This window comes from Fukomys damarensis, unplaced genomic scaffold (genome assembly GCF_012274545.1).
Source record: "Fukomys damarensis isolate Sample0158 unplaced genomic scaffold, DMR_v1.0_HiC HiC_scaffold_18, whole genome shotgun sequence".
NCBI classification, from domain to species: Eukaryota; Metazoa; Chordata; class Mammalia; order Rodentia; family Bathyergidae; genus Fukomys; species Fukomys damarensis.
In genome coordinates, this window is record NW_022900930.1 from 3055998 (window position 1) to 3083544 (window position 27547).

Below are 27547 nucleotides of genomic sequence, written 5' to 3' on the forward strand. Positions count from 1 at the left end.
ATATATATATATATATGTAAATCAAGATTAGAAGTATCAGACATTATGGGCATGAAAATACAAGAAATAGGTTCCTGAATAAAGTATGAAATGGGTCCCATCTGCATGGTTACAATGTCGTGGAAAGGGCTGAATAGGGTATTGTTGTGTTTTCCTTAAAATACATATTTCAAGAAAATGAATGCTAAATCAAACACAGATTGTCTCTTACCTGACAGTCTGTTGTACAACATTCTCCAGAGCCACACACTACACTGCCTTTCTTCCTACATGACGTAGGGTCACAGCACTTTGTATGCGTACAGTTCTACGAGGAAAAGCTAAATGTTAACTAATGATAGGGATTGAGTACCATCAAAGAAGTGTACAGTGCATGACTTTACGAAGTAGGCACAGCATTCAGAGCTGAAGTAGCCCCATTATTTTTATACTGTACAGTGCTTGATTTACAGAAGTCCACATCTCATTTTGTACTGCAGAGAAGAAATATGTTTCTCTACATCCAATACAATATAAACAGTAATACTACACTGAAGAACCTAGAGGAAATTAGATACTTTATTAAATACATTATCTTTAAACATTTCTAAATTTTATAGTATTTATATTCGCATTTTATTTAACAAATATTATCAACCATATCTATTTACATATAAATCCCAACTTTAAAACACTTTAGTAATTGCCCATAAATTTCCAAATGTTTACTACACCTACTTCTGTTCTCAATGCCTCCACTTCACCGTGTTGGAAGAGATCAAAAACTAGATTCAAGAGGTGACCACTAGCCATGTGTAGCTACTTAAATACAAATGAACTAAAATTTAATTGCTTGGTCACATGAGAAACATTCCAAGTGTCCACTAGCCACATGTGACTCGGGGGATCAGGCACTGGGCAGCTCCAAACAGCACCATTGTGAAAAAAATTCTATTGTCAAGCACTGCATACACTACAGAATTTATGAAAAAATGTGCACTTTTTTGAACTATTTTAATTTATATATTGGAACTGTTATATTACTTCTGTCATTTATTTTACCATAGTGAATAGGAGTGATTTATTGTCAAATATTAAGTCACGCTTACATTCACAGAATAAGCCCAGATTTATCCTGCTAATATCCCATAAGGATTTCTGCACCTAGGTTCAGGAATACATCTGGCCTGTAGTGTTCCTGTCTTACAATGATCATCTCAAGATTTCTGTACATCAGGTTTATAGCAACTTCACAAAATGAGTAAAGAATTGTTTTTGAGGGCCGGGGATTTAGCTCAGCGGTTCGGTGGCCTGCCTTGCAAGAGCAAGGACCCAAGTTCAATCCCTGGTACCAAAAAAAAAAAAAAGAATTGTTTTTGCGAAAAAGTGGTTCATTACCTTTGATCTAACTTTCATTGTAATTTTCTTGCCCGTGGGTAATTTAGAAATGACTTTTTTACTTTGTAGATATTGGGCATAGTCTAGCTATTTTGTTTCAAATATTCAAATATTTGGATGACTTTTAATTTAGAATTGCCATATGTCTTAGTGTTCTGGAACTGGCCTGTTCTAGCTTGCAAGGGCCGATTTTTAAATTTTCATGGATTTTGTAGGCTAGTTTCTAACAAAACATTATTAAAAACTGTATTGCCTTTTCATTCATTTTGTTATTTATATTTTTAAGTAGTAAATATTTAAAACTCACTTCCTTTTTTACTTAATATTATTTATCTTTCTGATTTAAAGTTTTTAATTTTTTCATTGTTTTGAGACAGGATCTCTCTCTGTAGTTGGGGTGGCCTTGAACTCACTATGTGGACCAAACTGCCCTCAAACGCAAGGTTATCCTCCCACCTCAGCTTCCCAAACGCTAGGATTACAGGTGTGTGCTGCCACGTCTGGCTCAGATGACATTTTGCCATCTTTACCCGTTACGCTCCCTTACAGTGTCCCATGCCCTTCTCATGGTCCTGAACTCTTCCTGTCCAGCGATGGTATTCCATTCCTTCTAATTCCTTCATTTATATTTGTTTTTGTTTTTTTCTTTTCTTTTCAGATTGCTCTACTAGGGAGAAAGTGACTTTTAATTCTGCCTTGTTTTGCTTAACATTTTCCAGTTCAATTCATTTTCCTGCAAATCATATAATTTCTTCTTCCGGCTAATATCAAACTTTGTCTGTTCATCTGTGGATGGACACTGAGGCTGATCCCATGTGTTGGCTAGCTACTGTGAATGGTACTGCAGTAAATGTAGTCTCTCGTAGTATGCTGACTCTAAGTCCATCAGATACATACCAAGGAGTGGGGCAGTAAGGACATATGGTCATCCCACTTTTAGTGTTTTGAAGAAAAGAATACATTGCATTGACTTTTTGGCTTTTCTTCTTTTTTGGGTAACGTTATTTTACTGGGACATTTTACACATAGATAATGATCACATTCATTACTGGGAATTTGTACCTGTGCAATCTATCTTGCTGCTTCTTTTTTCCCCTTCCCCTCTGTTCCCTCCTACTCCTCATCCCCTCCTTATTTAGAAAAGCTTGCGGCCATTCTTTCCTTCTATTCTCTTTTTTTTTTTTCTCTGTGCTTTTTCCTCTTCCCCATTCTTGTTACCCCTCCATTTGCATTGACTGAGGCAGAACTTTCCCAAATAAAAAGTCTTTTTCAAATACATTTCACTGAAAGACAATGTTGGTTACCTTTTTTCTTACTATTTTATATGCATATAAGAAATGGAGAAAGAATTTCTACTAACAAGTTTAGTGCCACAGTCACATTCTTCACCCTCTTCCCTTACTGAGTTGCCACATATTCTCTTTCGAGATGACTGCTTATAAACCGGCTTATCATGTGGGTTGTTCTTGAGACAGTCAAGGCCAGAACGTGATGCAAGTGATTTAAAGCTATCCAGGCTGCAAGTGCTAAAATGCGTTAAAACCCCAGAGTACCTAAAATATAAAAATAAAAATATGGTCATGACAAAAATTAATGATTTGCATCTCTACATAACTCTTAAGATATTTTGAAGAAAGTTTTCAGAAACATCCTACATGGAAAATAATAAGAACACTTTTAGAAATATTGATTAAATTGATATATTGTAACATACTTTTGTAATCCCACTAAGAAAAAGTTAAAAATAATATATTCCCAAAAGTTCCACTCATACATCATGTTTACACAAAACAAAGTCCAGATGATTCCTTAATATCTTCAAAGAGCCTTTCCGAAGCCCCCTGTACCCCACATCTCAGAAGTAATAATGCATAGATGCTCAAGTCCTTATAATTTACACATTCAAATGACACCTCCACACCTATATTTGTTACAGCACTATTCACAATTGTCAAGATACGGACTCAAGAGCCAGTGCAGACATCTGCCCAAACTATGTGCCAATCCCGGAGGACTTGGGAAGTACATGCCCTGCCCCCAAGCAATGCTGACACCACGCAGGACCTGTGCCAAGAGAGGAGGACCCAGAACTGGACATCCCATACCCTGGGTTCTCCACATCACAGGACAGCAGAAGTAACAACCGCCATATTAAACGAATCAAGAAGATACTGACACACAAGAGGAGATTTTCACTTCAGCACTGAAGCGATACCGAACCACAGTGACAGACAGCAAGAAACAGCCTGGGGAGACAGGCTTGGAGAGGGTGACAGTTTTTCAGGTGGTTGAAGAAAACAACTTCTAACCAAGACTGTATTATCCTGCAAAATTATCTTTCAAAAAAATTGATAGAGAAATAAGATATTTCCATAATAAAAAATTCATGACCACCAAACCAGCACTTCAGAAAATTCTCAAGGATATCCTAGAAGGAGACAGTGAAGCTAATGATGCCAAAGGGTCCACTTAAACAAATACATCGGGTAGGATTCGCAATTCAGCAGAAGAGAAAGAAAGCAAGACAATGACAGATTAATATGGTGACAGGAATAAGTCAATTATCAATTATATTACTTATCAATTGTAACTATCAATGTAAATGGACACAACTTGTCAATCAAATGACTGGATTAGCACAATGGATCAAGAAGCAAAATCCAACTGGATGCTGTATACAGAAACACATTTAATGTAAAAAGAAAGTCATAAAAATTTCATGGAAAATAATATTTCATGCAACAGAAGCTCACAAACAAGCAGGAGTAAGGCCGGGAATTTAGCTCAGTGGTTTTGCCAGCTGCCTTGCAAGTGCAAGGACCCAAGTTGGATCCTGGTACCAAAAAAAAAAAAAAAAAAAGCATGAGTAGCTTTCCTATTTTCAGAAGAAGTGGATTTCAAACCAAAGCTGATCAAAGAGGCACAGAAAAACATTACATATTGGTTAATGGAACCACTCAACAAGACGTGATAAAAATTATAAACATATGCACCAAACCACTGTGCACCCCACTTCATAAAACAAACTCTGATAGACATAAAAGATCAGATAAACATCAGTAAAATTATATTGGGATATCTCTATACCTCACTATCTCAAATAGATTGACTACACAAAAAAAAATCAACTTTTGAACAAATGGACTTGAAACATCTATTGGGTGTTCCACCCACTAGCAGTACAATGCATATTCATTTTGACCATGTATTAGCTTATAAAGCATGCCAAAGCAAAAGTAAATGAAGTAAAATTTTACCATGCATATAAGCAAATCACAGTAAAATGAAATTCAAAATTAATGACAGAAAACTCTACAGAAACTAAACATATAGAAGTTAAAAAACACACCCCTAAAAAATCAATATGTTACAGGAAATTAAGTAAGAAATAGGACAGTTCCACCCTCAGTGGAGGAAAGATAGCCTCTTTAATAAATGGTGTTGGAAAAACTGAACCTGCCAAAGATTAAGACTAGACCCTTATCTTTCACCATGCACTAAACTAAAATTCAAGAGGATTAAAGATCTAAATATTTAAAAAGTCACTAAACTTGCTGGCAGATAAGTTAGGCAGAACTCTTAAAGACATTGGCATAAGGAAAGATTTTATGAACAAATCCGCAGTAGCACAGAAACTAGCAGAAAGAATCAACAACTGGGATCTCATGTTATTAAGCTTCTGCACTGAAAAAGAAATCATTAGCAGAACTAAGAGACGACCTACCACCTGGGAAAAAATGTTTACCAGCTTCTCAGACAAAGGACTATTATCTAGAACATGTAAAAATCTTTAAAAAAAAAGCCCCCCCAAATATAAAGACCCAATTCAAAAATGGTATCTGAAATGAACAAACATTTCTCAGACAAAAAAGTAAAAGCATCAAATAAATATATGAAAAAAATGTTCCACCTCACTGGTCATTCAAGAGATGCAGATGAAAACAACACAGATTCCACCTCACCCCAGAAAGAATGGCTGCTATCAAGAAATCAACCAAAGGAAATAAGGGAAAAGAAAAATTATGAAAAAATGGAAATACTGTTTTTGTAAATAGGGAAGGAAGGAGGGGGTGAAGGGAGGGCAGGTGTATGGGGAAAAAATGAGAACCAAGACCTGTGATGTAAAATTACAAGCTCCCAATGATGAATGTAACTGTAGTGTCTACCTAAAGGGTACCAATAAATTCAATGAGGAAAAAAATAATAGGACAGTTCCTCCAATTAAGTGATGTCAGTGTAACATTTCTAGAATTTATGGGATACAGTGAAATTAATCCCATGAGGGAAGATTATAGCTGTGAATTCCAACATCAGAAAAGTAGAATGAGCCCAAACAAACAACCTAGTGATACATCCCAAGATCTTAGAACAGCAAGAATAACCCAATCCCAGAGCTTGTATAGGGAAGGAAATTATAAAGGGTGAGCAGAAATTAATGAAGTAGAGAATAAAAAACAATACAAACAACCAGAGTTGGTTCTTTGAAAGAATAAACAAAACCTATAGACCCTTAGCCAATCTTACCAAAAACGTAAAGAAAAGACAAATTAATGCAGTCAGAAATGAAAAAGGTGAAATCACAGTGGACAGTGGAAATCCACAGAATTAATAGCTGTTACTTCACAAATAAATATGCCAAACAACTGGAGAACTCAGAACAGAGAGATCCTAGTTACATAGGAATTCCCAAATCTGAACTAAGGAGATTTAAAAACCTTGAAAATTCCAGTAAAAGATAATAAAATTGAAGCGTGAATAATAATTTTTTTAAAAACTACCGACTAAGAAAAGATGAGGTCCTCGTGGATTCTCAGCCAACTTCTACAAGAACTTCAGGGAAGATCTAATACCAATACTCCTCTTACTTTCTGATGAAATTGAGAGGGAAGGAATACTTCCTAAATCATTCTCAGAAGCTAACGTTATCCTGATCTAATAAAACAGGCAAGGATCCAACCAAAAAAAAGAGAACTACATGTCAATTTCTGTATCATAGATGCAAAATCCTCAATAAAATACTGGAAACAATGCAACAAATCACCAAAAAGAACATACACCACGACCAAGTAGGCTTCACCCTGGAAATGCAAGAATGGTTCAACATATGTAAATCAATGAATGGAATTCAGTACCTAAATGGAAGCAATGACAAAAATCATTTGATTATCCCAATACAGTATTTCTCTGAAAATAAGTCCTAATTGAAAAATAAGCTCAAGCATGACTTTTGGGCTGCTCATAACATAGGCCCTATCCCAAAAATGAGTCTCAGTTAAGATTGTCAGCCAGATGTAAACAGTACATCCACTGTAGCACATGATGGACATTTGAATTATAAAATAGTAACATGACTATATATTTAAATAGAAATAATATTTTCATTAATACTTAAATGATAATAAACTATAATTATTTGTAAAAAGGCACCTTTGGATGAGAGGTAAAATGCCTACATAAGCAAATGAACTTGATACTTATTATGAAATGACCAGTAAGAGTACAGACACACATGAATAATATGCACATGTGACAAAGAATGGACAAGGTTCTGTCTCCTCTGGATCTTCATAATCTAATATGTATAGTAACAGACATATAATGCACTCCTGTGGAATCAAGAAATGTTTTCTGAATGTTAGTGCATGTAATTTTTTATCATTTTTATAAGAGCATTTTTTTTTTTTTTTAGGTACATGGGATCAAACTCAGGACCTTGCTCTTGTGAGGCAGGCACAGTGCCACTGAGCTACATCCCCAGCCTGAGACCATCGTTCTGAACCATCATCACTTCTGTCATGTAAGTCTTCAATTAACACTTGATTTAATGGAAACTTGGTGAAGCTTAGCCCACAAGGGGTCATGACTTGGGTGAAGAGTTCATGGGATAAAATCACTGACAGATGTGTTGCTAATGTACTACAAGCAGGCGGCATGGGATGTTCATTTAAGGAGACCTCTGTTGCTCTACATGAGGGATTGAGGCCAATAGTTCTACAGGAAATACTCACAAGAAAGTTAATCTGGAATTCTGGGTGTAGAGAGTTATGGCAACGTTCCAGAACAAGATGACATGATTGTATTTGAATAAATGTAGATTTTTGTACATGAATATAGACTGTTGTACATGAAAGACCCGGTATTATTTTCAGAGAAATATGTTAGGTGCAGAAAAAGTCTTTTCTTTTTTTGACAAATTACAACATCCATTTACAATACAAATCCTGAAGAAAGTAGTTATAGAATATTTTTATCTCAACATGATAAAACCCACTTATGACCAATCTACTGCTAACATCATATTAAACACAGAAAAATTGAAAGCCTTCCCTCTAAAATCAAGGACAAGACAAAGAGGTCCATTATCACCACTTGTGTTCAACAGTTCTTGACACACTAGCCAAAGCAATCATGCAATAGAAAGAAATAAAAGGGATATATAAAGGATGAAGTCAAGGCCAGGCGTGGTGGCACATGCCTGTAATCCCAGTACTCAGGAGGCTGAGGCAGGAGGATCTCTGTGAGTTCGAGATCAGCCTGGGTTACATAGTGAGTTCCAGGTCAGCTTCAACTACATAGTGAGACCCTGTCTCAAAAAAATAAAAATAAAAGATAAAGTCAAAATATCATTTGTAGATGACATGAGCTCTTATTTATAAGACCCCAAAACTCTACCAAAAGACTCCTAGAATTTATAACAAAATTCAGCAGTGTAGGAGGATGCAAAATAAGCCTTTCTATAATCAATAGCCTTTCTATACACTAATAATGAACTTGCTGAAAAATTAAGAAAACAATACCATTTACTGTAGCATTAAACAAATTAAATACTTAGGTATTAACCTAACTAAGGAAATGAAAGACTTCTACCATGAAAATTTACATCAAACTGAGAAAGGAAATTAAGGAGGACATCAGAAAATGGAAAGATATCCCATCTTCCTGGGTAGGCATAGCACGATCGAAATGTCTATGCAGATATTCCTCATTTAATGACTTGCCTGTTTGATGACTGTTTGGACTTACAACCTACCACCCATCTTTGTTTGGTACAGTTCTAAAAATCTTTTTTGTACAGTATACTTTGTTCATATAGTATTGTAATTTTTGCTGATTTTACTTTCAGTACAGTACTGTAGTTTTATATTCTGTGATACATTACAGAACTGCATATAATGGTTATGCAAATAAAAGCAAAGTTATTAAGTTGGCATTTCCTTTGACCATTTCTTTGTCCTGAATATTATAATGTACATACTATATACAGTTCCTCACTTAGCAACCAATTAATTCAATAACCTAGTCACAGGACTGAAACTTTGTCATTAAACGAGGAATGTCTGTACTTCCAAAACTGATATACAAATTTAATGTAATCCCAATCAAAATACTAAGATCATTTTCCTCAGAACTAGAGAAAACTATCCTAAAATTTATATGGAATCAGAACAGTACCAGAGCAACAAAAGCAATCCTGAGTAATAAAAGCAAACCAGGTAGCATCACAATCCCAGACTTGTTATACTATAAAACTGTAGTAATTAAAACAGCATGATACTGGCACAAAAACAGTCATACAGATAAATGAAACAGAAGAACCCAAACCACCCCAGCCGCACACTATTAGATCTTTGACAAAGGAGTCAAAAACATACAGTAGGAGAAAGATGACCTCTTTAATAAATTGGGCTGGGAAAATTGAATATCCACATGCTGAAAATTGAGTCTAGGCTCATATATCTCACCGTGTACTAAACTAAAGTCAAAATGGGTCAAAGATCTGAACATTAGAACAGAAACAATTACCAGAAGATAAAGCAAGTACAACTCTTGAAGACAAGCACAGGTAAGGACTTTCTGAACAGAACCCCAATGGCACAAGAAATAATACCAAGATTCATTAAATGGCGTCATATCAAATTAAAAAGCTGCTTCTGCACAGCAAAAGAAACAACCAACGAAGTGAAGAAACAGTCTCTAAAATGGAAAAAAATTTGGCCAGCGATTCCATGGATGGGACTAACACCGAGAATATGCGAAGAAATAAAAAATAAAAGACTCAATCAAAAAATGGGCAACTAGGGCCAGGGATTAGCTCTGGTGCTGCCACCTGCCTTGCAAGCACAAGGTCCTGAGTTCAATCCCTGGCACCAAAAAAAGGGGGCAAGCAACTAAAATGAATAGACATTTCTCAAAAGAAGTACAAATGGCCAATAAATACATGAAAAAATATTTATCTGGGCTGGACATTTGAGAGATTCAAATTAAAACTACACGGAGATACCATATTATACCAGAAAGAATGGCTATCATTTAAAAAAATCTAATAATAACAAAAGTTGGCAAGGATGTGGGGAAAAAACTCTTCTACATGCTGGAGGGAGTGTAAACCAGTAGAACCACTATGGAAATCAGTGTGGAGATTCCTCAAAAAATTAAAAATAGAAAGTTCTTTTGATCTAGCTATCCCCCTTCCTGGTACTTCCCCAAAATAACCATTATATTGCAGACGTACATGCATAGCCATGTTTACAGCAGCACAGTACATAACAGCTAGATCTTGGAAACAGCATGTGTGTCCATCAACAGATGAATGAATAAGGGGAATGCATTTACACCAATGGAGTAGTGAGGGAAGAGGTAGGGAAGATGCTATAAAGAAGGATAAACTTGAGACATTCATGGGTAAATAGAATCAACTTCAGAACAATGTAAAGTGCAATAGGTCAGACAAACTGAAATATTCCCTGGTCCTTCTTATACGGGAAACACAAAAGATATATAAATAAACACATAAAGAGCAACATAAAAGAGAGAGGTGTAGAAAATAAGGAGTTCAAATACTTCCCCAAATTTCATATTTCATTGTTTTTAAATATTTTAATATCTATTATCATTTACACTACTAGTTTATCTTAGATTGTTGAAAAGAAAGTTTCATGTTACTGTTTATTTTTATAAAAATAGTTTTGGTTTAAGTCTTGTACTCTGAGTAACCACTTTGAAGATAATGATACAGAGTGTATTAACTATTATTATTCTCTGACTTGGCTATGAAATTTTACTTTTTCATAAAATAAAACAAATGTGAAGGTTAGCAGCCTAGTAACCTTAGGCAATTATTTTTAAAAAGATATCAAATCGGACCAGGGATTTATCTCAGTGGTTCTGCCGCCTGCCTTGCAAGCACAAGGGCCTGAGTTTGATCCCCGGTACTATATACTGTAAATGGCTCACCATCTCACAACATGGATAGCCAGGACTTTTGGTTGTAGGTGACAGAAACCCAACTCAAATTGGCCTCAGCATGGGGAGATTTACTGGTATACGGGGCTGGGTACTTCAGAGGTGAGTCCATCATTATAAACCCAATAAATAAATATATTTAGGTATATATATATATGGAATGAACCTAAGTGTTTATCAATCATGGACAAAGACCAGATACTCTATTCATGCAATAGGCTACTATTCGTCCATAAAAAACATTGATTCCTATCATATGCAACAACGTAGATCATTCCAAACAACACTGTTATAAGAAATAAATGCACAGAAAGCCAAATACCAAATCCACTCATGTATAGAATATACAGAAGTTTATCTCATAGGGGCAGGGTTTTAGCTCAGTGGTAGTGGTTCTGCCGCCTAATCTTGCAAGCACAAGGTCCCAAGTTCAATCCCTGGTACCAAAAAAAAAAAGTTTACCTCATGAAAGGTAAGTGTAGAATAGTGGTTACTAGAAACTGGAGAGACTAGAGAGGGAAGGGAGGTAATAAAAAGTCAATAGATACAATATTATAATTGGATAGAAGGAATAAATTCTGGTGTTCACTGGAAGGACAAGGTGAATATAATTAAAATATAATTAAGATACTGTAGAACTAAAATAGGTAGAAGAGAGGAGTTTGAATGTATTTACCATAAATAAACAAGAAAAATTTAAGGTAATGAGTATGTCAGTTACCCAGAGTTGACCAATACCTAATGTATTCATGAATCACAACATCATAATATACCTTATAAATGTAAACAAATAGGGCAATTTTAAAAATTAGTATCAAGAAAAGCGACAAAATATAACAATACTGGTAATGTTGTGGAAAAAATCCTTATAAACCACTGGTAGGAATTTGAATTATTAGTCATGAAAAACAGGATGCAGATTCCTCAAAAGGTCAAAAATACAATGACTTCATGACCTGGAAAGACAAGTTCCAGGTGTACACACCAAGTACACGCACTCTGTGAGCTGAAGAAATAGGTGGGCTTGTGTTTACTGCAGCACCGTCCTCAACAGTCAAGATACAGAATCAGTGCAAGTGTCCAGTGCTTTCATGAACCAAGAAAACATGTTGCACACGTACACTGGGGTACACGACTCAGGCATAAGTGAAAAGGTGAGTCCTGCCGTCCAGGACATCGTGGTGGGTGTGGGGGACTTTACATCAAGTGAAAGAAGCCAGGCACAGAAAGGCAAGTCCTGCATACTCTCAACTGTGACGAAATAAAAAGAGGCAATCTCATGGAAGTGGAGAACAGAGTAACGGCCACCACAGGCTGGACAGCGACGGGGAAGGAGGGACGAGGAATTGGTCAATGGAGGTGAAGCTAATTACGTTAAAAGCGTGTGCTCTGAAATTCTGTCGCTTCCAAATAGCTAAAAGAGGATTCTGAAGGTTTTCCCGCAAAGACCTGGTAAGCACTGAAGGGTGTTGATATGCTCACGGCCCTGACTTTCATTATTACTGGTGCACACATACATTAATCCACATTTTGCTCCATAAATTAAAACACTGGGCATATAAAAATTAAAAACATTTTTTAAAAAATTAAAAACCAATTGAATTTTCATATGTGGGTTCACTTCTGAGCTTTCCAACCTATTAAGTTGTTCCTTTATCCATTGCCTATATGACACTATTTTGATTACTACGTTTGTAATAGATTTTTGACATCAGATAGTATGAGACTTGAAGTATCATTCTTTACTTCGTGACTATTTTGGCTGTTCAGGATCTTCTCTAATTCCAATCAAATTTTAGGATGTTTGTCCATTTGTTTGAAAAATGACACTGAGGGGCTGGGGATTTAGCTCAGTGGTTCCACCACCTGCCATGCAAGCACAAGGTCCTGAGTTCCATCCTCAGTACAAAAAAAAGAAAAAGAAAGAAAAATGACATTAGATTTTTAACACAGATTGCATAAAATCAGTATATTGCTTTGGCTACTATGAATAATTTAATAATCCTTTTAATGAGCACAGGCTTTTCATTAATTTGTGTCTTCTTCAATTCATTTATTTCATTACTTTTTTGTAGTTTTCAGTCTATAACATTTACTGTCACTAAACTGTGCAAAGTACGATTTGATCATAGAGGATACCCAGCTAGCCACAAGAAAAAAGTGAAACCCACATTCTGGACTAGAGGAAGGAAGAAGAGTTTCCTCATAAGGATGCGATCCCTATTTTGGTACATGTTCCTTGTGCATTTGAAAAGAAAATGTATTCTGAAATTGTCTAGTGGTAGTCCTCTATCATTACTAATCACATTCATTTTATTAATAAAATACAAAGCTAACAAAGAAGAAGAAATCAATGTACTTAATAAAGAAAATGATCTTACGCTGCCTTTGGCGTCATTGTGCAAATATCTCCTAAGCAGTGGCAGGTGTCAGTATTGTCGTAAACTAATCCCACATTGAGACCCAGCAACTGCACAATAATGACAGCATATGACTCCAAGGACAAACCCACCGGATACTAAATATAAAGAAAATCAGAAAAAAGTTACCAGTTATAATCAGTTATAAAACAACACTGAGTGTAATGAAAAATCAGTGTTCTAATTACATACACGAATGTAACTGCAGTGCAGTGATACCGTTGGGTGATAGACTACGATACACGATGAGTCCATGCAGCAGTTCAGTTAACTCAAATATTATTACTTAAGGACAACTGAAAATATCTTAGCAGATCTTACCGTCTTAAACACCATATTTATATTGCTTCTCTGAATTATTTAAAACCAAATATTTTAATCTTTTAACAGTTAATTCTACATTCCTTCCATAGAGGCAGCCTCTCACAGAGCCAGACATCCTTGCTTCCTGGATGGATTCGACTCCATGTGTGGGCTGCATTTGTCTTGGTTCCAATTAGCAGAATGCAGCAGAAGTAACAAGTAATCCTTTAAGGTAGCTTATGAAGAGACCAGTTTCTTAGGTTCTCTGTCTTACAGTTTCTTGGTCGTTCTAGGGGAAACACCCGATATGCTGTAGGGTAGGCAATGGGAAAGACCCACACAGTGAGCTGGGAAACAAGATTTTCTGAGGTCAGTCAACAGTTGCATGACTGAGCACGAGGGAGATCACCCCTCCCTCCAACTGAACCCTTACTTACACCTTGGTGGCAGCCTTGTAAGGAACCCTAGTTCTCAATCACCCACAAAGCTTATACTATATTCCTGACCGACCCACAGTTCTCTGCCGTTTTTATTTGCTAAAAGTTAGTTTTCATTATACAGCAATAGATAACTAGTATACTCTCAAAATATATTATTGTTGTCCACCATATTATTTGCAAATTCTGTTTTCTCTTAACAGTTCTGCTAAGAAGATAGTGTTGTCATACAGGAAGAGAAAACAGCTACTATTCCCAAAGTCTAAATCATTTTGAGCTGTTACCCTGAAATGAAGTCAACAATGAAAATATCTGGGCTAACTCAGCCTCCATATGCCTCAATTATTTACAGCCATTAGTTTATATATTTAAGTGTTTAGCAAATATCAATCCCTGAACCATGTAACAAAATAATATGGACATCTGAACACTTCCATTATACTAAACAGCAACATCGCAGGAGAAAGTTGACCGATCTTATAGAGTAACTGAAACTGCTGGGAATATAAAAGAGAAGAAGCTAGTTTCTAAGGGACCATGAGTAAGAGAGAGATGGCAGTGATGCAGCGCCAGGTAGTGAGAGGCTCAGAAGAGGCAGGGCCACAGCTCATGGGAATGTGCGTAAAGTCTGATCCTCCACGTTCAACTGTAGCCACTGACAGGGAGGAAACCAGCACGGCCAACAGGAATAAATGAATGAATACGCTAGAGATATGTCGTCCAGCCTCCAAGGACAGTTAGCTGTTTCACTTCCTGGAAGACTGAATTCATGCAGTCCTTCCTTTCCCCAGCCCAGCTTCTGATCCAAAGCAGTTCTGAGGACATAAGTAAGCAGTGGAATATTACATTGTTTTTTTTTAACCAAACCTTCACAACTCCCATTTTCTCTACTATACAGAAGAACACAGAGATCTCTTTTTATTGGTACAGAATACCATCTAATTAACTAAAATCCCAAGGAATCTCAAGAAAAAAATGACTCATTAGATGAAAACAACCACTGTAAAAGACTAATTGTTGATTAGAACAAAATCTTATTTATAAAGATGCAATAAAAATAAATGTAAGATGTAATATCCATACACTGAGAACCATAAAATATTGACAGATGAAATTAAAGGAGACACAAATACATGGAAAATTATTTCATTGCCATGGATTGGAAGAGTCCACATTATAAAAATATCCACACTAACCAAAGTTATATGCAGATTCAATGCAATCATTATCAAACTTTCAATGGCATTCTTCACAGAAATAGGAAAAAAAGTCATAAAATTTGTACAGACTATCAAAAAAAGAAAAATATTAGCTAAAGACACTTTAGGTACAAAGAACAAAGCTGGACACTAAACTAAAACAGAAATGGGTTAAAGATCTAAATATTAAAACAAACACTAAACCAGGTGAAAGACAGGTTAGGTAGAATTCTTGAAGACATTGGTGTAGGCAAAGATTTTGTGAACAGAAAAACCTTGGTTACATGTGAACTAGAACAAACAAGTGGGATCTCTTCTTATTAAAAAGCTTCTGCACAGCAAGAGAAACAACCAACAGTGTGAAGAGACAACACACAATGTGGGAAAAAAGTTTTCACCAGCTGTTCCTCAGACAAAGGTCTACTATCTAGAATAAAGAGAGAGAGAGAACTTAAAAAATCAGACCTCCCAAATTTAAAGACCTAATCCAAAAATGGGCATCTGAAATGAACAGACATTTCTCAGACAAAGAACTAGAAATAGCAAATAAACATATGAAAGAATGTTCAACATCACTGGTCATTCGAGAGATGCCGATTCCACCTCACCCCACAAAGAATGGCTGCTATCGTGAAATCAACCAATAACAAATGCTGGCAGGGCTGGGGGGAAAGAGGAACTCTGCTCCACTGCTGGTGGGAGTGCTGACTGGCGCATCCACCATGGGAAGCAGTAAGGAGGTGCCTCAGAAAACTAGGATTGGAAGTCTCACTTGACCCAGCTATTGCCCCATTGAGTATCTCCCCCAAATAATTAAAAGAATCAGACCACAGTGATATACGTGCACCAGTGTTCATAGCAGCACAGTTTGTAATAGCTAAAACTTGGAAGCAGCCCAATTGCCCATCAACTGGAGACTGGATAAAGAAAATGTGGGGATTTTTTACAAAATGAAGTAGTACTCAGACATAAAAAAATGAAAAATTAGAGACATAACTAAATGGATACATATTGAAGTGATACTCTTAAGTGAAATAAATAGGACACACGTGTAAATACTGAATAGTTTCTCTAGTGTGAGAAGCTGAAAGTATAAATAAGGACTAAAAGGTATGACATATAACATGAAAGAGGAAGAAAAGGGGCAAAGGGGAAGATGAAATGGGAGGGGTAGGGGAAAGGAAGGAAGGGAATGGAATTAATATGAAAAAATGGAAACAAAGTCTTTGTAGATAAGGGAGGGAGGGAGGGGTTGAAGGGGATGAGGAAAAAAATAAGAACCAAGATTGATTATGTAAAGATGCAAATTTCCAATAATGAATGTCATTATATTGTATACCTTAAATGTACCAATAAAATTAATTTTAAAATAGAACAAAGCTGGAGGTATTTCAAATTATATTACAAAGCTGTGATATTCAAAACTTCATAACATTTACATAAACATATAGGCCAATAGAACAGAATAGAAAGCCCTCAAATTAAACCATGCATATGGACAACTGATTTTTTAGAAGACCAGTAAAAACACCAATGAGGAAACGACATTCTCTACTATAAATGGTACTGGGGAATAGGGGACATTTACATGTAAATAAATAAGTAAAATTAGATCATTATCTTATACTATATAGAAAAATCCATTCAAAGACTTAACCATAAGACCTGAAAAAAAATAAAAACCCCTGGAAGAAACCTGCGAAAAGACTTCTCAGCATTGGCCAAGGCAATGGTTTCTTGAATGTAATCACTAAATGCCACATACAGAATGAAAAAAGACATGTGGAACAGTATCAGACCATAAAGTTTCTTCCCAGGAACTGGAATAACAAACAATTAAAATGGTAGCCTATGGAATGGTTGAAAACTACATATATAAATATATATATGCAAATGCAGGTATAGCTGTATATAGATCTAGACAGACACAGACACAAATATAGCATTAATATCCAAAATGTATAACAAATTCTTGCAATTCAACAAAAAATATAAATTAATAGATAACTCAATTTTAAAATGTACAGAGCCCCGAAGAAAAACATTTCTTCAAAGAAGGCCTACAAGTGACCCACACTGTAAGGGCTCAGTGGCGCTAGTCCTCAGGGAAGTAAATGTGAACTGAAACCATAGCGATTTGTCACTTCACACTTGTCAGAACTACTGCTTTTAAAAAGATTAAAAATGTGTTCGTGGGGGGAAAAAAGGGTCCCCCTGCTGATGAGAACTTCAACTGGGGCAGCTATTATGGGAAACAATAAGGAGAGCATGAAAAATTAAACTCAAATTGTTATATGATCAAGGAATCCCACCTCTGGCTATCTACACACAGGAACGGAAACCAGAATAGTGAAGAAATACTGCATTGTTGAGCTCTGGCCTTTTGAGAAATCCAAATTAAAACAACAATGAGATTTCATCTTACTCCACGAAGAACGGCTATCATCAAGAAATCAAATAATGAAAAATGTTGGTGAGGCTACAGGAAAAAAGGAACCCTTTACAGTGCTGGTGGAATGTAAGCTAGTACAACTACTGTGAATATCAGTGTGGATATTCCTAAAAAAATCTAAAAGTAAAAAACCCATTCAATACAGCTATTTCTCTCTGAAACATCTCCCTGAAATAGTTAAAGTAATCACATTATAGTGAAACCTGCATAGCCATGTTTATGGCAATACAGCTCATACTAGCTACATGTCGGAATTGTCTTTTATGTCCATCATCAGCTGAATGAATAAAGAAAACGTGTTACTTACACTCAGCAGAGTTCTATTCAGCCATCATTAAGGGTAAATTGGAGTCATCCTGAAGGAAAATGGATGCACCTTGAGACCACAGTGTCAAGTCACATAAATGAGATGTGCAAGCCCGAGTATCACAGTTTCTCATTTATGGAAAACCCAAAGTGTAAATCATTTGAAGAGCAAAATAACGAATAGATAACAGGAAATGGGAGACAGAGGCTTCACAAATTGGAAGGGGACCTAGTGATGAAGGGCAAAAAAGAGAGGGAAAGGCAAGCAGAAGTAAAAAGTGCTAAGATGTATTTTGTGTGTGTGCTCAACTTCCCACAATGAATGTAACATTATGTACTGCAAACGTGGACTAAGAGACGTAGAAAATAACATAAATAGGCAAACGGAGTACACACTTTTGAGCGGCAGAGGGAGGAGACAACCAGGAAATACTGGTCAGAGACACAAAGTTTCAGTTACATAAGATGAGTAAGTCCTAAAGCTCTGCTATACACCCGAGTGCCAATGGCTAACAGTATTGTGCTGTGCACTGAAAACTTACCCAAGAGGAAGACTTTATTTTAAATGTCAGTATCATGAACCAACAATATTAAAGGATGGGAGAGTCTTTTGGAGGTGATGAATATATTTTGTATTGACTGTAGTGATGGTTTCACAGGTGTATACTTACCTACAAATTCACCAAGTTATATACATTTACTATGTACACAACTTCACTTTTTGCATTAATCATATCTCGATAAAATGTTTTTTAAATTTTTTACTAATTAACAGTGCTTTTAAAATAGAACCAATTGGAAATGCTGGAATTAAAAATCACAATGTTTGAATTGTAAAATTTGTTTTACAATTTTAAAAATTGTGTGTGCTTAAAAGCCTGTTCACATCTGATATAAAATGGACAACCATACTTAAAAATATCTCAAATAAATCACAGAAAAAAACTGAAAAAAATAAACAATATATAATGACCAGTAGGATAATAGCAAGTAGTTCAACAAAATTATATCATATTCCTGTAAGAAGAGGGATTAGAACACAAAATCTAAAAAGCAAGGTGGTCAAGAGATTGGTGGATGGGGGAGGAAGGGAAGACAAAGGAACTGAAACAGAAATCGAGAGTTGTTATGTAACTGTACCAACTTCCCACAAGGAATGCAAACATATGTACTACATGTATGTACTAATAAAATAAAATTTAAATAAAACTAAAAAATGCAAGAAGGCATAACCCTAAATGTATCTTTATTTTCCTAATTTTTAAAAAGATAATTTCACAATTAAAGGAGGGGAAAGTTTAGTTGTACTAGGGGAGTTATACAATATGTATTTTAAATATCCAAATACATCTGTGTGATACAGTTGGACCTAGAAGATGTAAAATGGAATTATAGTGATGTGAAATAACTGAATATAGTGGCATAACAGTAGTTTAACAGACACTGATATATAAGCATATCTATTTCATTGCAAATAAAAATTGAAAGAAAGGGAAAAAAAACAAAGAACATAAATGAGAAACAAATAACTAAATTATGTCCCTGTGCCAAAATTTAGTAACTACATTAAATGTTATGAGGTAAACAATGAGTTAAAAGCGAATTTTATGAGAATAGATTTTTTAAATCGGGATAATTATAGAATGGTTCTCAAAGGTGCAGTTTTAGTGAGGTAGAAGGTAGGAGTAGCTAGGGAGAAGTAAAAGTGGGAAAAAACATGCCACATACCACTATAACTGTAATGTTGCTGAACTAACATCAGGTAAGGCAAACTTCAAAGCAAAGTGTGAAAAGAAAAAAGGGTTATCTTATGATAGAGGGCAGATGTGTCCAAAATACATAACATTTCCATATATTTCTGCAAGTAAAATCAGAGCCTCAAAATATGCAGATCAGAAATTGATACAACGAATGAAGAAAATATGTAAAACCATATTTATCATGGCTTTAATTTTTAGTAACAAAAAAATCTAATCTGAGTTAGTCAACTCAGCATAGTAAATATTTATAAAATATTACACCTCAGAACTACATAACGAATATATCTTCTGCTTAAGCATATTTGAAAAATATTCTGATATAGATCATACTCCAGATATAAAAAAAGTCACAACAAATGTCTAAGGATAGAATAGTTAAGAGTGTATTATCTGACAAGTGAATCAAATGACAAAATATCAGCAAAAGAAATTGCCAAATATTTAGAAATTTAACAATGCAGTTGTTTCAAGCTAAAGAAGAAATTAAGGAAAATTTAAAAATACTTTGGACTTAGTTATGAAGCATAAAAATATCTATGATACAGCTAACTTGAGAGTAACAAAACATTCACAGCTTTAAATGCCTATATTTTAAGATTTTCAAATAAATCCTTCAGCTAAGTTTCTGCCTCTAAAAGCTAAGAAAAAAATATTAACCCTAACAAATTAGAATAAAGATATTAATGAACAAAAGAAATCAATAAAGTAAAAAAATAACAATCAAATCATGTTTTAGTCACTCTAAAAAATTTAAAAGAATTGATAAATTCCTGCAAAGACCAATCTCAAAATAGGATAAGGAGGAAGACATAAGCATAGATCCTACCATGGAAAAGGATATCATCAGTAACCTGCACTAGCCACTTTGATTGTATTAATGACACATTTTTTTCAAAATCCACAATTTATCAGGATCCACACAAAAAGAAACAAACTGAATAGTCTTGTAAATGTGAAATAAATTGACTTTTTCATTTTAAAAATTTCCACAAAATTTTCCTCTTCTTTTAGCTTCACTGGTAAAATTTTTAACTTAATAAAGAAATAACATCTGGGCTGGGAATGTAGCTCAGCAGTGCAGTGGCTGCCTAGCAAGTGCAAGGCCCTAAATTCAATTTCCAGTACCAAAAAAGAAAAAAGAAAAAAAAAAAAGAAAGAATATAAACATTATGCAAACTATTTCATAGAAAAGGTGACGATTTCCTACCTCTTCTATGAGGCAATCATAACTTAGTACAAAAAAAAAATCTGACTAGGAATCACAAGAAAAATCAATATAAGAAATAATTAAACAAAGCCCTAAAATAAATACCAAATAAAATCCATCAAGGTTTAAAAAGTAATCTATCATGATCAGTTGGACTAAAAAATGCAAAATAAGGCCAATTTAAAAATCAGATTATGAGCAAGGATTTAGCTCAGTGGTGTCACGCCTGCCTTGCAACTTCAAGATCCTGAATGCAATCCCTGGTACCAAAAAAAAAAAAAAATCAACTTATATAGTCATAATGTTTACTGAAAAGAAGGGAAAAAAGATCTGATCGTATCTCTTAAAGAAGAAAATGTATTGGAAAATATTCATATTATTCATTATAATTCATTCATATTAATTCATAACACATAAACAATGGAATGAAACTTCAATTGCCTGAAGAGGGAAATACCACACACTTAACATACCCACACTATAGTTAGCTTCATAATTCATGGAGAAATATTGACCACTTTCTCCCTACATTTCTAAGTGGGAAAAAGCAAGGATGTCACCTCTCATTATTTCTATTAAATATTGCCCTAGATATCAAGGAAATTAAATAAGCAAAGAAAAATAATAGATAAAGTTATATTTGCTCCTAGACAAATATGCTATACACTGAAAATCTAAAGGAACAAAAAAATGTAATGGATCTCATACATAAATTCAGTAAGATTCTGGGATATATATGTACAAGTACATATCAATTATGTACATCAATTGTATTTCTTTTCACCAACAATGAAAAATTGAAAATAAAAAGAATAAGATAAGACTATAAGAGCAAGAAGCAATTTAAATATATTAAGGGACCATTTTCATCTCCCCAATTAAGGATTATTTTAATATTACATCATTGCCTTTTCTCTTTTACTTTGCTTTTTAGTTTTATTTTAGGATTCCCTATTTTTAATGTTCATACAGAGATTTCTTTAACTGAAATACCGAATAGTTTCTTTGGTGTGAAAAACTATAACCGTACACAGGATCCTAATGAGATAATTAACAATGTGAAATAGGAAGTAAAGGGCTAAAGGTATAGGGAAAGTGGGAAGGGTGGGGGAAAGGTAATAAGGGAGGGGGAAAAATATGAGAAACTGAAAAAATGGAAATAAAGTGTTTGTAAATGGGGAGGGGAGGAGGGGGAGGTGAAGGGAGGGCAGGGACAAGGGGAAAAAATGCAAATCAAGACCTGTTATGTAGAGGTACAGAATCCCAATGATGAATTTAACTGTATTGTATACCTAGATTGTACCAATAAACTCAATAAAAGGAAAAAAATAAAATAAAATATGCTGTAACATGAAAAAAAATTGAAAATAAAATTGAACAATCAACACAAGCTGAAATAGCATTAAAACTCATAATATATCTAAGAATAAAGTTAGAGATGTACAAAACTTACATTCAAAACTACAATATGATGTCAGATGTTTAAAAGGTTTGAAAACACAGAGGGAATAATCATGTTAGTGGACTGAAAGATCCAATATCATCAAGATGTCAAATAATCCCAGATTAAATTTATCATCACAAATAATTAATTTTTGTGTATGGAACTGGACAATCTGATTCTAAAATGTATTTGAAAATGCAAATATACATGCATTTATAAAATATAGTACTGTCAAAGAACAACTTTGGACGACTGAATAATTTCAAGAAATTCAATAAAAACACTATTTTGAAGAAAAATATTAACTTTAAAATATATTCAGATTGGTACATATTTTCATAAAAGTCAACTCAAACTGTTTCTAGTAGAAGCAGAATATAATTGATTCATTTTTACATTATTTGCCATTCTATAACTGAACTTATGGATATTTTCATTTACTAATTTTTATTACAAAAATGTGCATCAAAATTAAAATGTAAAGAATAGCATGAAGAAAATACATATGTTAACAATTCTATTAAATAATTGTTATGATCTACTTTGTTTGCTTTAAGTGCACAAATATATACAGACTCAATTTAAAAGTAAAAGCTCTGCCAAGAAAAATCATTTTCAAGAAGACTTATCAATACTAACAAAGACTCAAACAATTGCTGCTGGGCTCTCACAATCCTTGGTTGAGAGAAGAAAAAGGTCAAGACTGAGGATGAAACAAGTCCCTAGGAAGCATCAAATTATTATTCAACCAGAATAACAACAAACCACACAAAATGGCTTTAGATTCACCAAATCAACATATATGTGTTTTATAGTAATGTAGCATACACACATCAGAGTTAGTTTTAGCATTATCTAATCTGGCAGTGGAAATTTGCTTCTTTGTACTTGCCACTAAAAATCAACAAATAAGTCAACATAGAAATCATAGTGCAGACCTCATTTTCTGAAGTATTTTCGAATTCCTTGTTCTTTTTTATATAACTTGTAGACAAGATGACCCTACAGAATTTATTCTCCCTTTCCCCACAGAACTATAGATTGTGAATGTTAAATCAGTGCTTTTTACTACAGCAGTCTGGTCCTCCCCAGTAAGCAATGAGGAATTTAATACAAAATACATGATTAATTTAATAAAAAGTATATGATGTATACCAGTAATTAAAGAAAAATTAATAATCAATGTTTGATAGTGAGCATAAGAAACTACAGTGGCTGCATAATAAAAAAAGAACGCATAGCATGCCACTGTTCAAAAAAAAAAAAAATAGAGAGGCCCTCAGTGCATGGAGGACCCAATCAGAAGCCCACCCAGACCACAGCTGCACAGGCGCACAAGCCCCAGCCAGAGGTCCTCCCAGATGTCACCCTAAGTACGCACAGACCGCAGTCAGGGCGCTCCCCAGACACCAGTGTATGGGCTCTCAGGCCCCACCCTGGGGCCTGCCCAGATACCATCGGTAAGGCTTACAAGCCCTGCCATAAGACCTGAAAACAGCCGCTCAGGCACCCAGGCCCAAGCAAGAAGTCTGCCCAGATATCACTGGTAAGTACACACACAGCACATCCAGACGCCTGCTGTAACAGTAGTGGCCCCAGCCAGAAGACTACCTGGACAACAGCCAAGCACAGGGATCAAGAAGGTCATCATTCTGAATCCAGGACTGGCACAGTGGTGAGCAGCAGAGAGGACTCTCTTGAGGCTTGCTGAGAATTGAAGCCCACTGAGGAAGCAAGACTCACCTCAATAAAGGCAGAATTGACCGCAGCATTTGAAATAAGGAGACACCTAAACAAGACTCAAAACCAGACTTCCAGGTCGCCAAAGGCAACCCCAAAGGGCAAGGAGACAAAACAATCTAAAACTCAACCAATTGAACTCCTTGAAATGGCAATTAAAAAAGGATCTGGGAAAAATAAAATCAGAAATACTTTCTCAGTGTCTACAATGAAAGACATGATTAATAACTCTAGAGCAGACAAGATTTTAAAAAACATGGAGGAGCTAAGGAACATGATGAATCCCAGCATAGGAAACAAATGGAATCTACAAAACAGAGGCAAACCAATATCCAGGCTATTAAAAAGTCCATTGAAAGTTTACACAATAGAACGAGCCAATGTGAGGATAGAATATCAGATATAGGAGACAGGATTACAATTAGTATCCAGGAAATCAAAGATTTTTTAAAAATAAGAGGCTATGAGAAATTAATTCAACAGCTCCTTGATGATGTAAAGATAACGTAAGATTGATCAGTCAATGAAGAAACAGGAGGGAGTACAAACAACAGAAAAAAAAGTTCACAGAAGAATTGGCAGAAAACTTCTCAAGCAGGGGAAAAGAACTTTACCTACAGATAAGTGAGGCATATAGGACTCCAAATAGCCGTGATAAAGAAAAAAAATCAGTAAGATGGAAAACAGAAAAATGGACAGATTTCTACACACATGTGAATTACTAAAGTTGAAGAAAGAAGACCTAAAAATTCTAAACAACCCAATATCAATCAATGAAATTGAAAACATAATAAAAAGATATAAACAATTAAAAGCCCAGGTCCTGATGGCTTCACTGCTGAATTCTACAAGACATTTAGAGAAGAACTATTGCCACTGATGTTTAAACTCTTCAGTGAAATTGAAAGGGAAACAATACTCCAAATTCATTCCTGGAAGCAAGCATCACCTTGACCCCAAAAGCAGAGAAAGACCCAACTGAAAAAGAGAACAAGAGGCCAATCTCACTCATGAACACAGATGGAAAAATACTTAATAAGATACTGGCAAACAGAATGCAAAAGATCATCAAGAAGATCACACACCCTGACTACATGGGATTCACCCCAGAGATGCAGGGATGGTTCCACATATACAAACCAATAAATTGCACTATATTAACAGAGCCAAGGACAAAAATAATATAATCATCTTAATAGATGCAGAAAAAGTATTCAACAAAATCCAACATGAATCCATGATAAAAAAAAAACACAAAATATTGGAATAGATGGTCTCTACTTCAACCTAATAAAAGCCATCTATGAAAAACCAACAATAGCCAATATCATACTAAATAGTCAAAAACTGAAATCCTTCACACTAAAATCAGGAACAAGACAAGGATATATACTATCACCACTCCTGCTTGATATTGTTTGGAAACACAAGTCACAGCAAGTATACAAGAGAAAGAAATAAAAGGAATAAAGATAGAAAACAAGTTAAACTGTCATTATTTACAGATGATATGATACTCTATATGGAAGACCCAAAGAACTCCACTAAAAGTCATCTAAATTTAATAACCAAATTCAGCAGAGTAGCTGGATACAAGGTCAACACCCCAAAATTAACAGATTCCCTATAAACAAACAACAGACTCACTGAGAGAGGAACTGGAGAAACAACTCCTTTTACAATAACATAAAAAAATGAAATACTAAGGAATCAACTTAATGAAAGAAATCAAAGACTCTGAATTCTATAGCAGTCTGAAAAAAGAGATTGAAGAGGATAGGATATCAGAAAATGAAAAGACATCCCTTGCTTCTAGGTAGGATGAATCAACATAGTGAAAATGGCCACACTTCCAAAACTGCTATATAGATTTAATGCAATACCAATTGAAATCCCAGCAGCACACTTCACCGACCTGAGAAAACAATCCAAAAATTCATTGGGAACAAGAAGCAAAAGCAATTCTAGACAACAAATACAAGGTAGGGGGTATCACAATCCCCAACTTGAAATTATACAACAAAATTACTGTGATAAAAACAGCATGGCACTGGTAAAGACACACACCTGAGGATCAGTGGAGCAGACTAAAAGATACAGAAACAACTCCAGACACACTCAGCCACCTCATCCTCAAAAAAGGAGCCAAACACCCTCCCTGGAGAAAAGACAGCCTCTTTAATAAATGGTGCTGGAAAAAATAGGTTTCAACTTTCCAAATATTATAACTAGACCTATATCTCTCACCATGTGCTAAATGAAAATCCAAGTGGATTAAAGATCTAAATATTAAAACAAAAACACTAAACTGTCTGGAAAAGAGATTAGGTAGAACTGTGGAAGACATGGGCGTAGGAAAAGATTTCCTGAACTAAACCTCAGTCACATGTGAACTAACACAAATAATCAACAATTGGGAATGCATTAAAAAGCTTCTGCACAGCAGGAGAAACGAGAGACATTTATAGCTAAATGGATGCACACTGGGGCCATACTCAACTGAAATAAGTCGGACACACATGTGTAAATACCAAATAGATTCTCTGGTGTGAGAAGCTGAAAGTGTAAACAGGATTAAAGAGATGCAGTTGAAAACAACACTGAGATTCCACCTCACCCCACAAAGAATGGCTGCTATCAAGAAGTCAATCAATAACAAATGTTGGCGGGGTTGTGGGGAGAAAGGAACCCTTCTCCATTGTTGGTGGGAGTGCGGACTGGTGCAACCACTATGCAAATCAAAGAGCTGGGACTACAGGTTCCATTTGACCCAGCCATCCCTGTGCTGGGTATCTTTCAAAAAGAATTAAAAGAATCATACCACAGTGATATATGCACACCAATGTTTATCGTGGCACAGTTCGTAATAGCTAAAACATGGAAACAGCCCATTTGCCCATCAGTTGGAAACTGGATAAAGAAGATGTGGTTTATCTATAAAATGGAATACTACTCAGCCATAAAGAATGAGAAATTAGATTCATTCATAGGAAAATGGATGCATATTGAGGATATACTGCTAAGTGAAATAAATAAGTCACACATGGGTAAATACCGAATAGTTTCTCTGGTGTGAAAAACTATAATAGTACATAAGATCCTAATGAGATAATTGACCATGTAAAATAGGAAGAAAAGGGCTAAAGGTGTAGGGAAAGTGGGAAGGGTAGGGAATGGTAATAAGGGAAAAGAAAAAAATATGAGAAACTGAAAAAATGGAAATAAAGTATTTGTAAATGGGGAGGGGAGGAGGGGGTGAAGGGAGGGCAGGGACAAGGGGAAAAAATGAGGACCAAGACTTGTCATGTAAAGGTACAAGATCCCAATGATGAATGGAACTGTACTGTATGCCTAAAATGTAGCATAGACTCAATAAAAGAAAAATAAATAAATAAAATAAGAAAGGAAAGAAAAAAAACAAAAAAATATATAATAGATAATTTGAAATAGCAAGAAAAGGTGCAAAGGGGAAGTAGGAGGGGTGGGGAAAGGAACAAATATGAGAAATGAAAACACAGAAACAAAGTCTCTGTAAATATGGAGGGATGGGAGGATTAAAGGTAGGACAGGGAAATTATGAAAAAAAAATAAGAAGGAGGGCCGAGGATTTAGCCCAGTGCTTCGGTGGCCTGCCTTGCAAGTGCAAGGACCCAAGTTCA

The 27547-nt window shown here is 35.2% G+C and overlaps 2 protein-coding genes across 13 annotated transcripts in view; one reads left to right on the top strand and one right to left on the bottom strand.

The window, feature by feature from the left end:
- Positions 1 to 27547, bottom strand: part of LOC104857328 (disintegrin and metalloproteinase domain-containing protein 5) — an 85629-nt gene that overhangs the window by 41927 nt on the left and 16155 nt on the right. For all 11 annotated transcript variants that reach the window (XM_010617156.3, XM_010617155.3, XM_010617154.3 and 8 more), the window contains 3 exons: positions 13002 to 13138; positions 2738 to 2930; positions 212 to 307 (listed from right to left, as the gene is read on the bottom strand). In XM_010617156.3, coding sequence (XP_010615458.1) covers positions 212 to 307; positions 2738 to 2930; positions 13002 to 13138 — 426 coding nt within the window. The remainder of the gene's footprint in view (positions 1 to 211; positions 308 to 2737; positions 2931 to 13001; positions 13139 to 27547) is intronic.
- The window catches only part of LOC104857327 (disintegrin and metalloproteinase domain-containing protein 9-like), a 59855-nt gene that overhangs the window by 3739 nt on the left and 28569 nt on the right, over positions 1 to 27547 (top strand). For both annotated transcript variants that reach the window (XR_778828.3, XR_004517839.1), the window contains 2 exons: positions 1755 to 1861; positions 7067 to 7174. The gene's annotated coding sequence lies outside the window, so the exon portion shown is untranslated. The remainder of the gene's footprint in view (positions 1 to 1754; positions 1862 to 7066; positions 7175 to 27547) is intronic.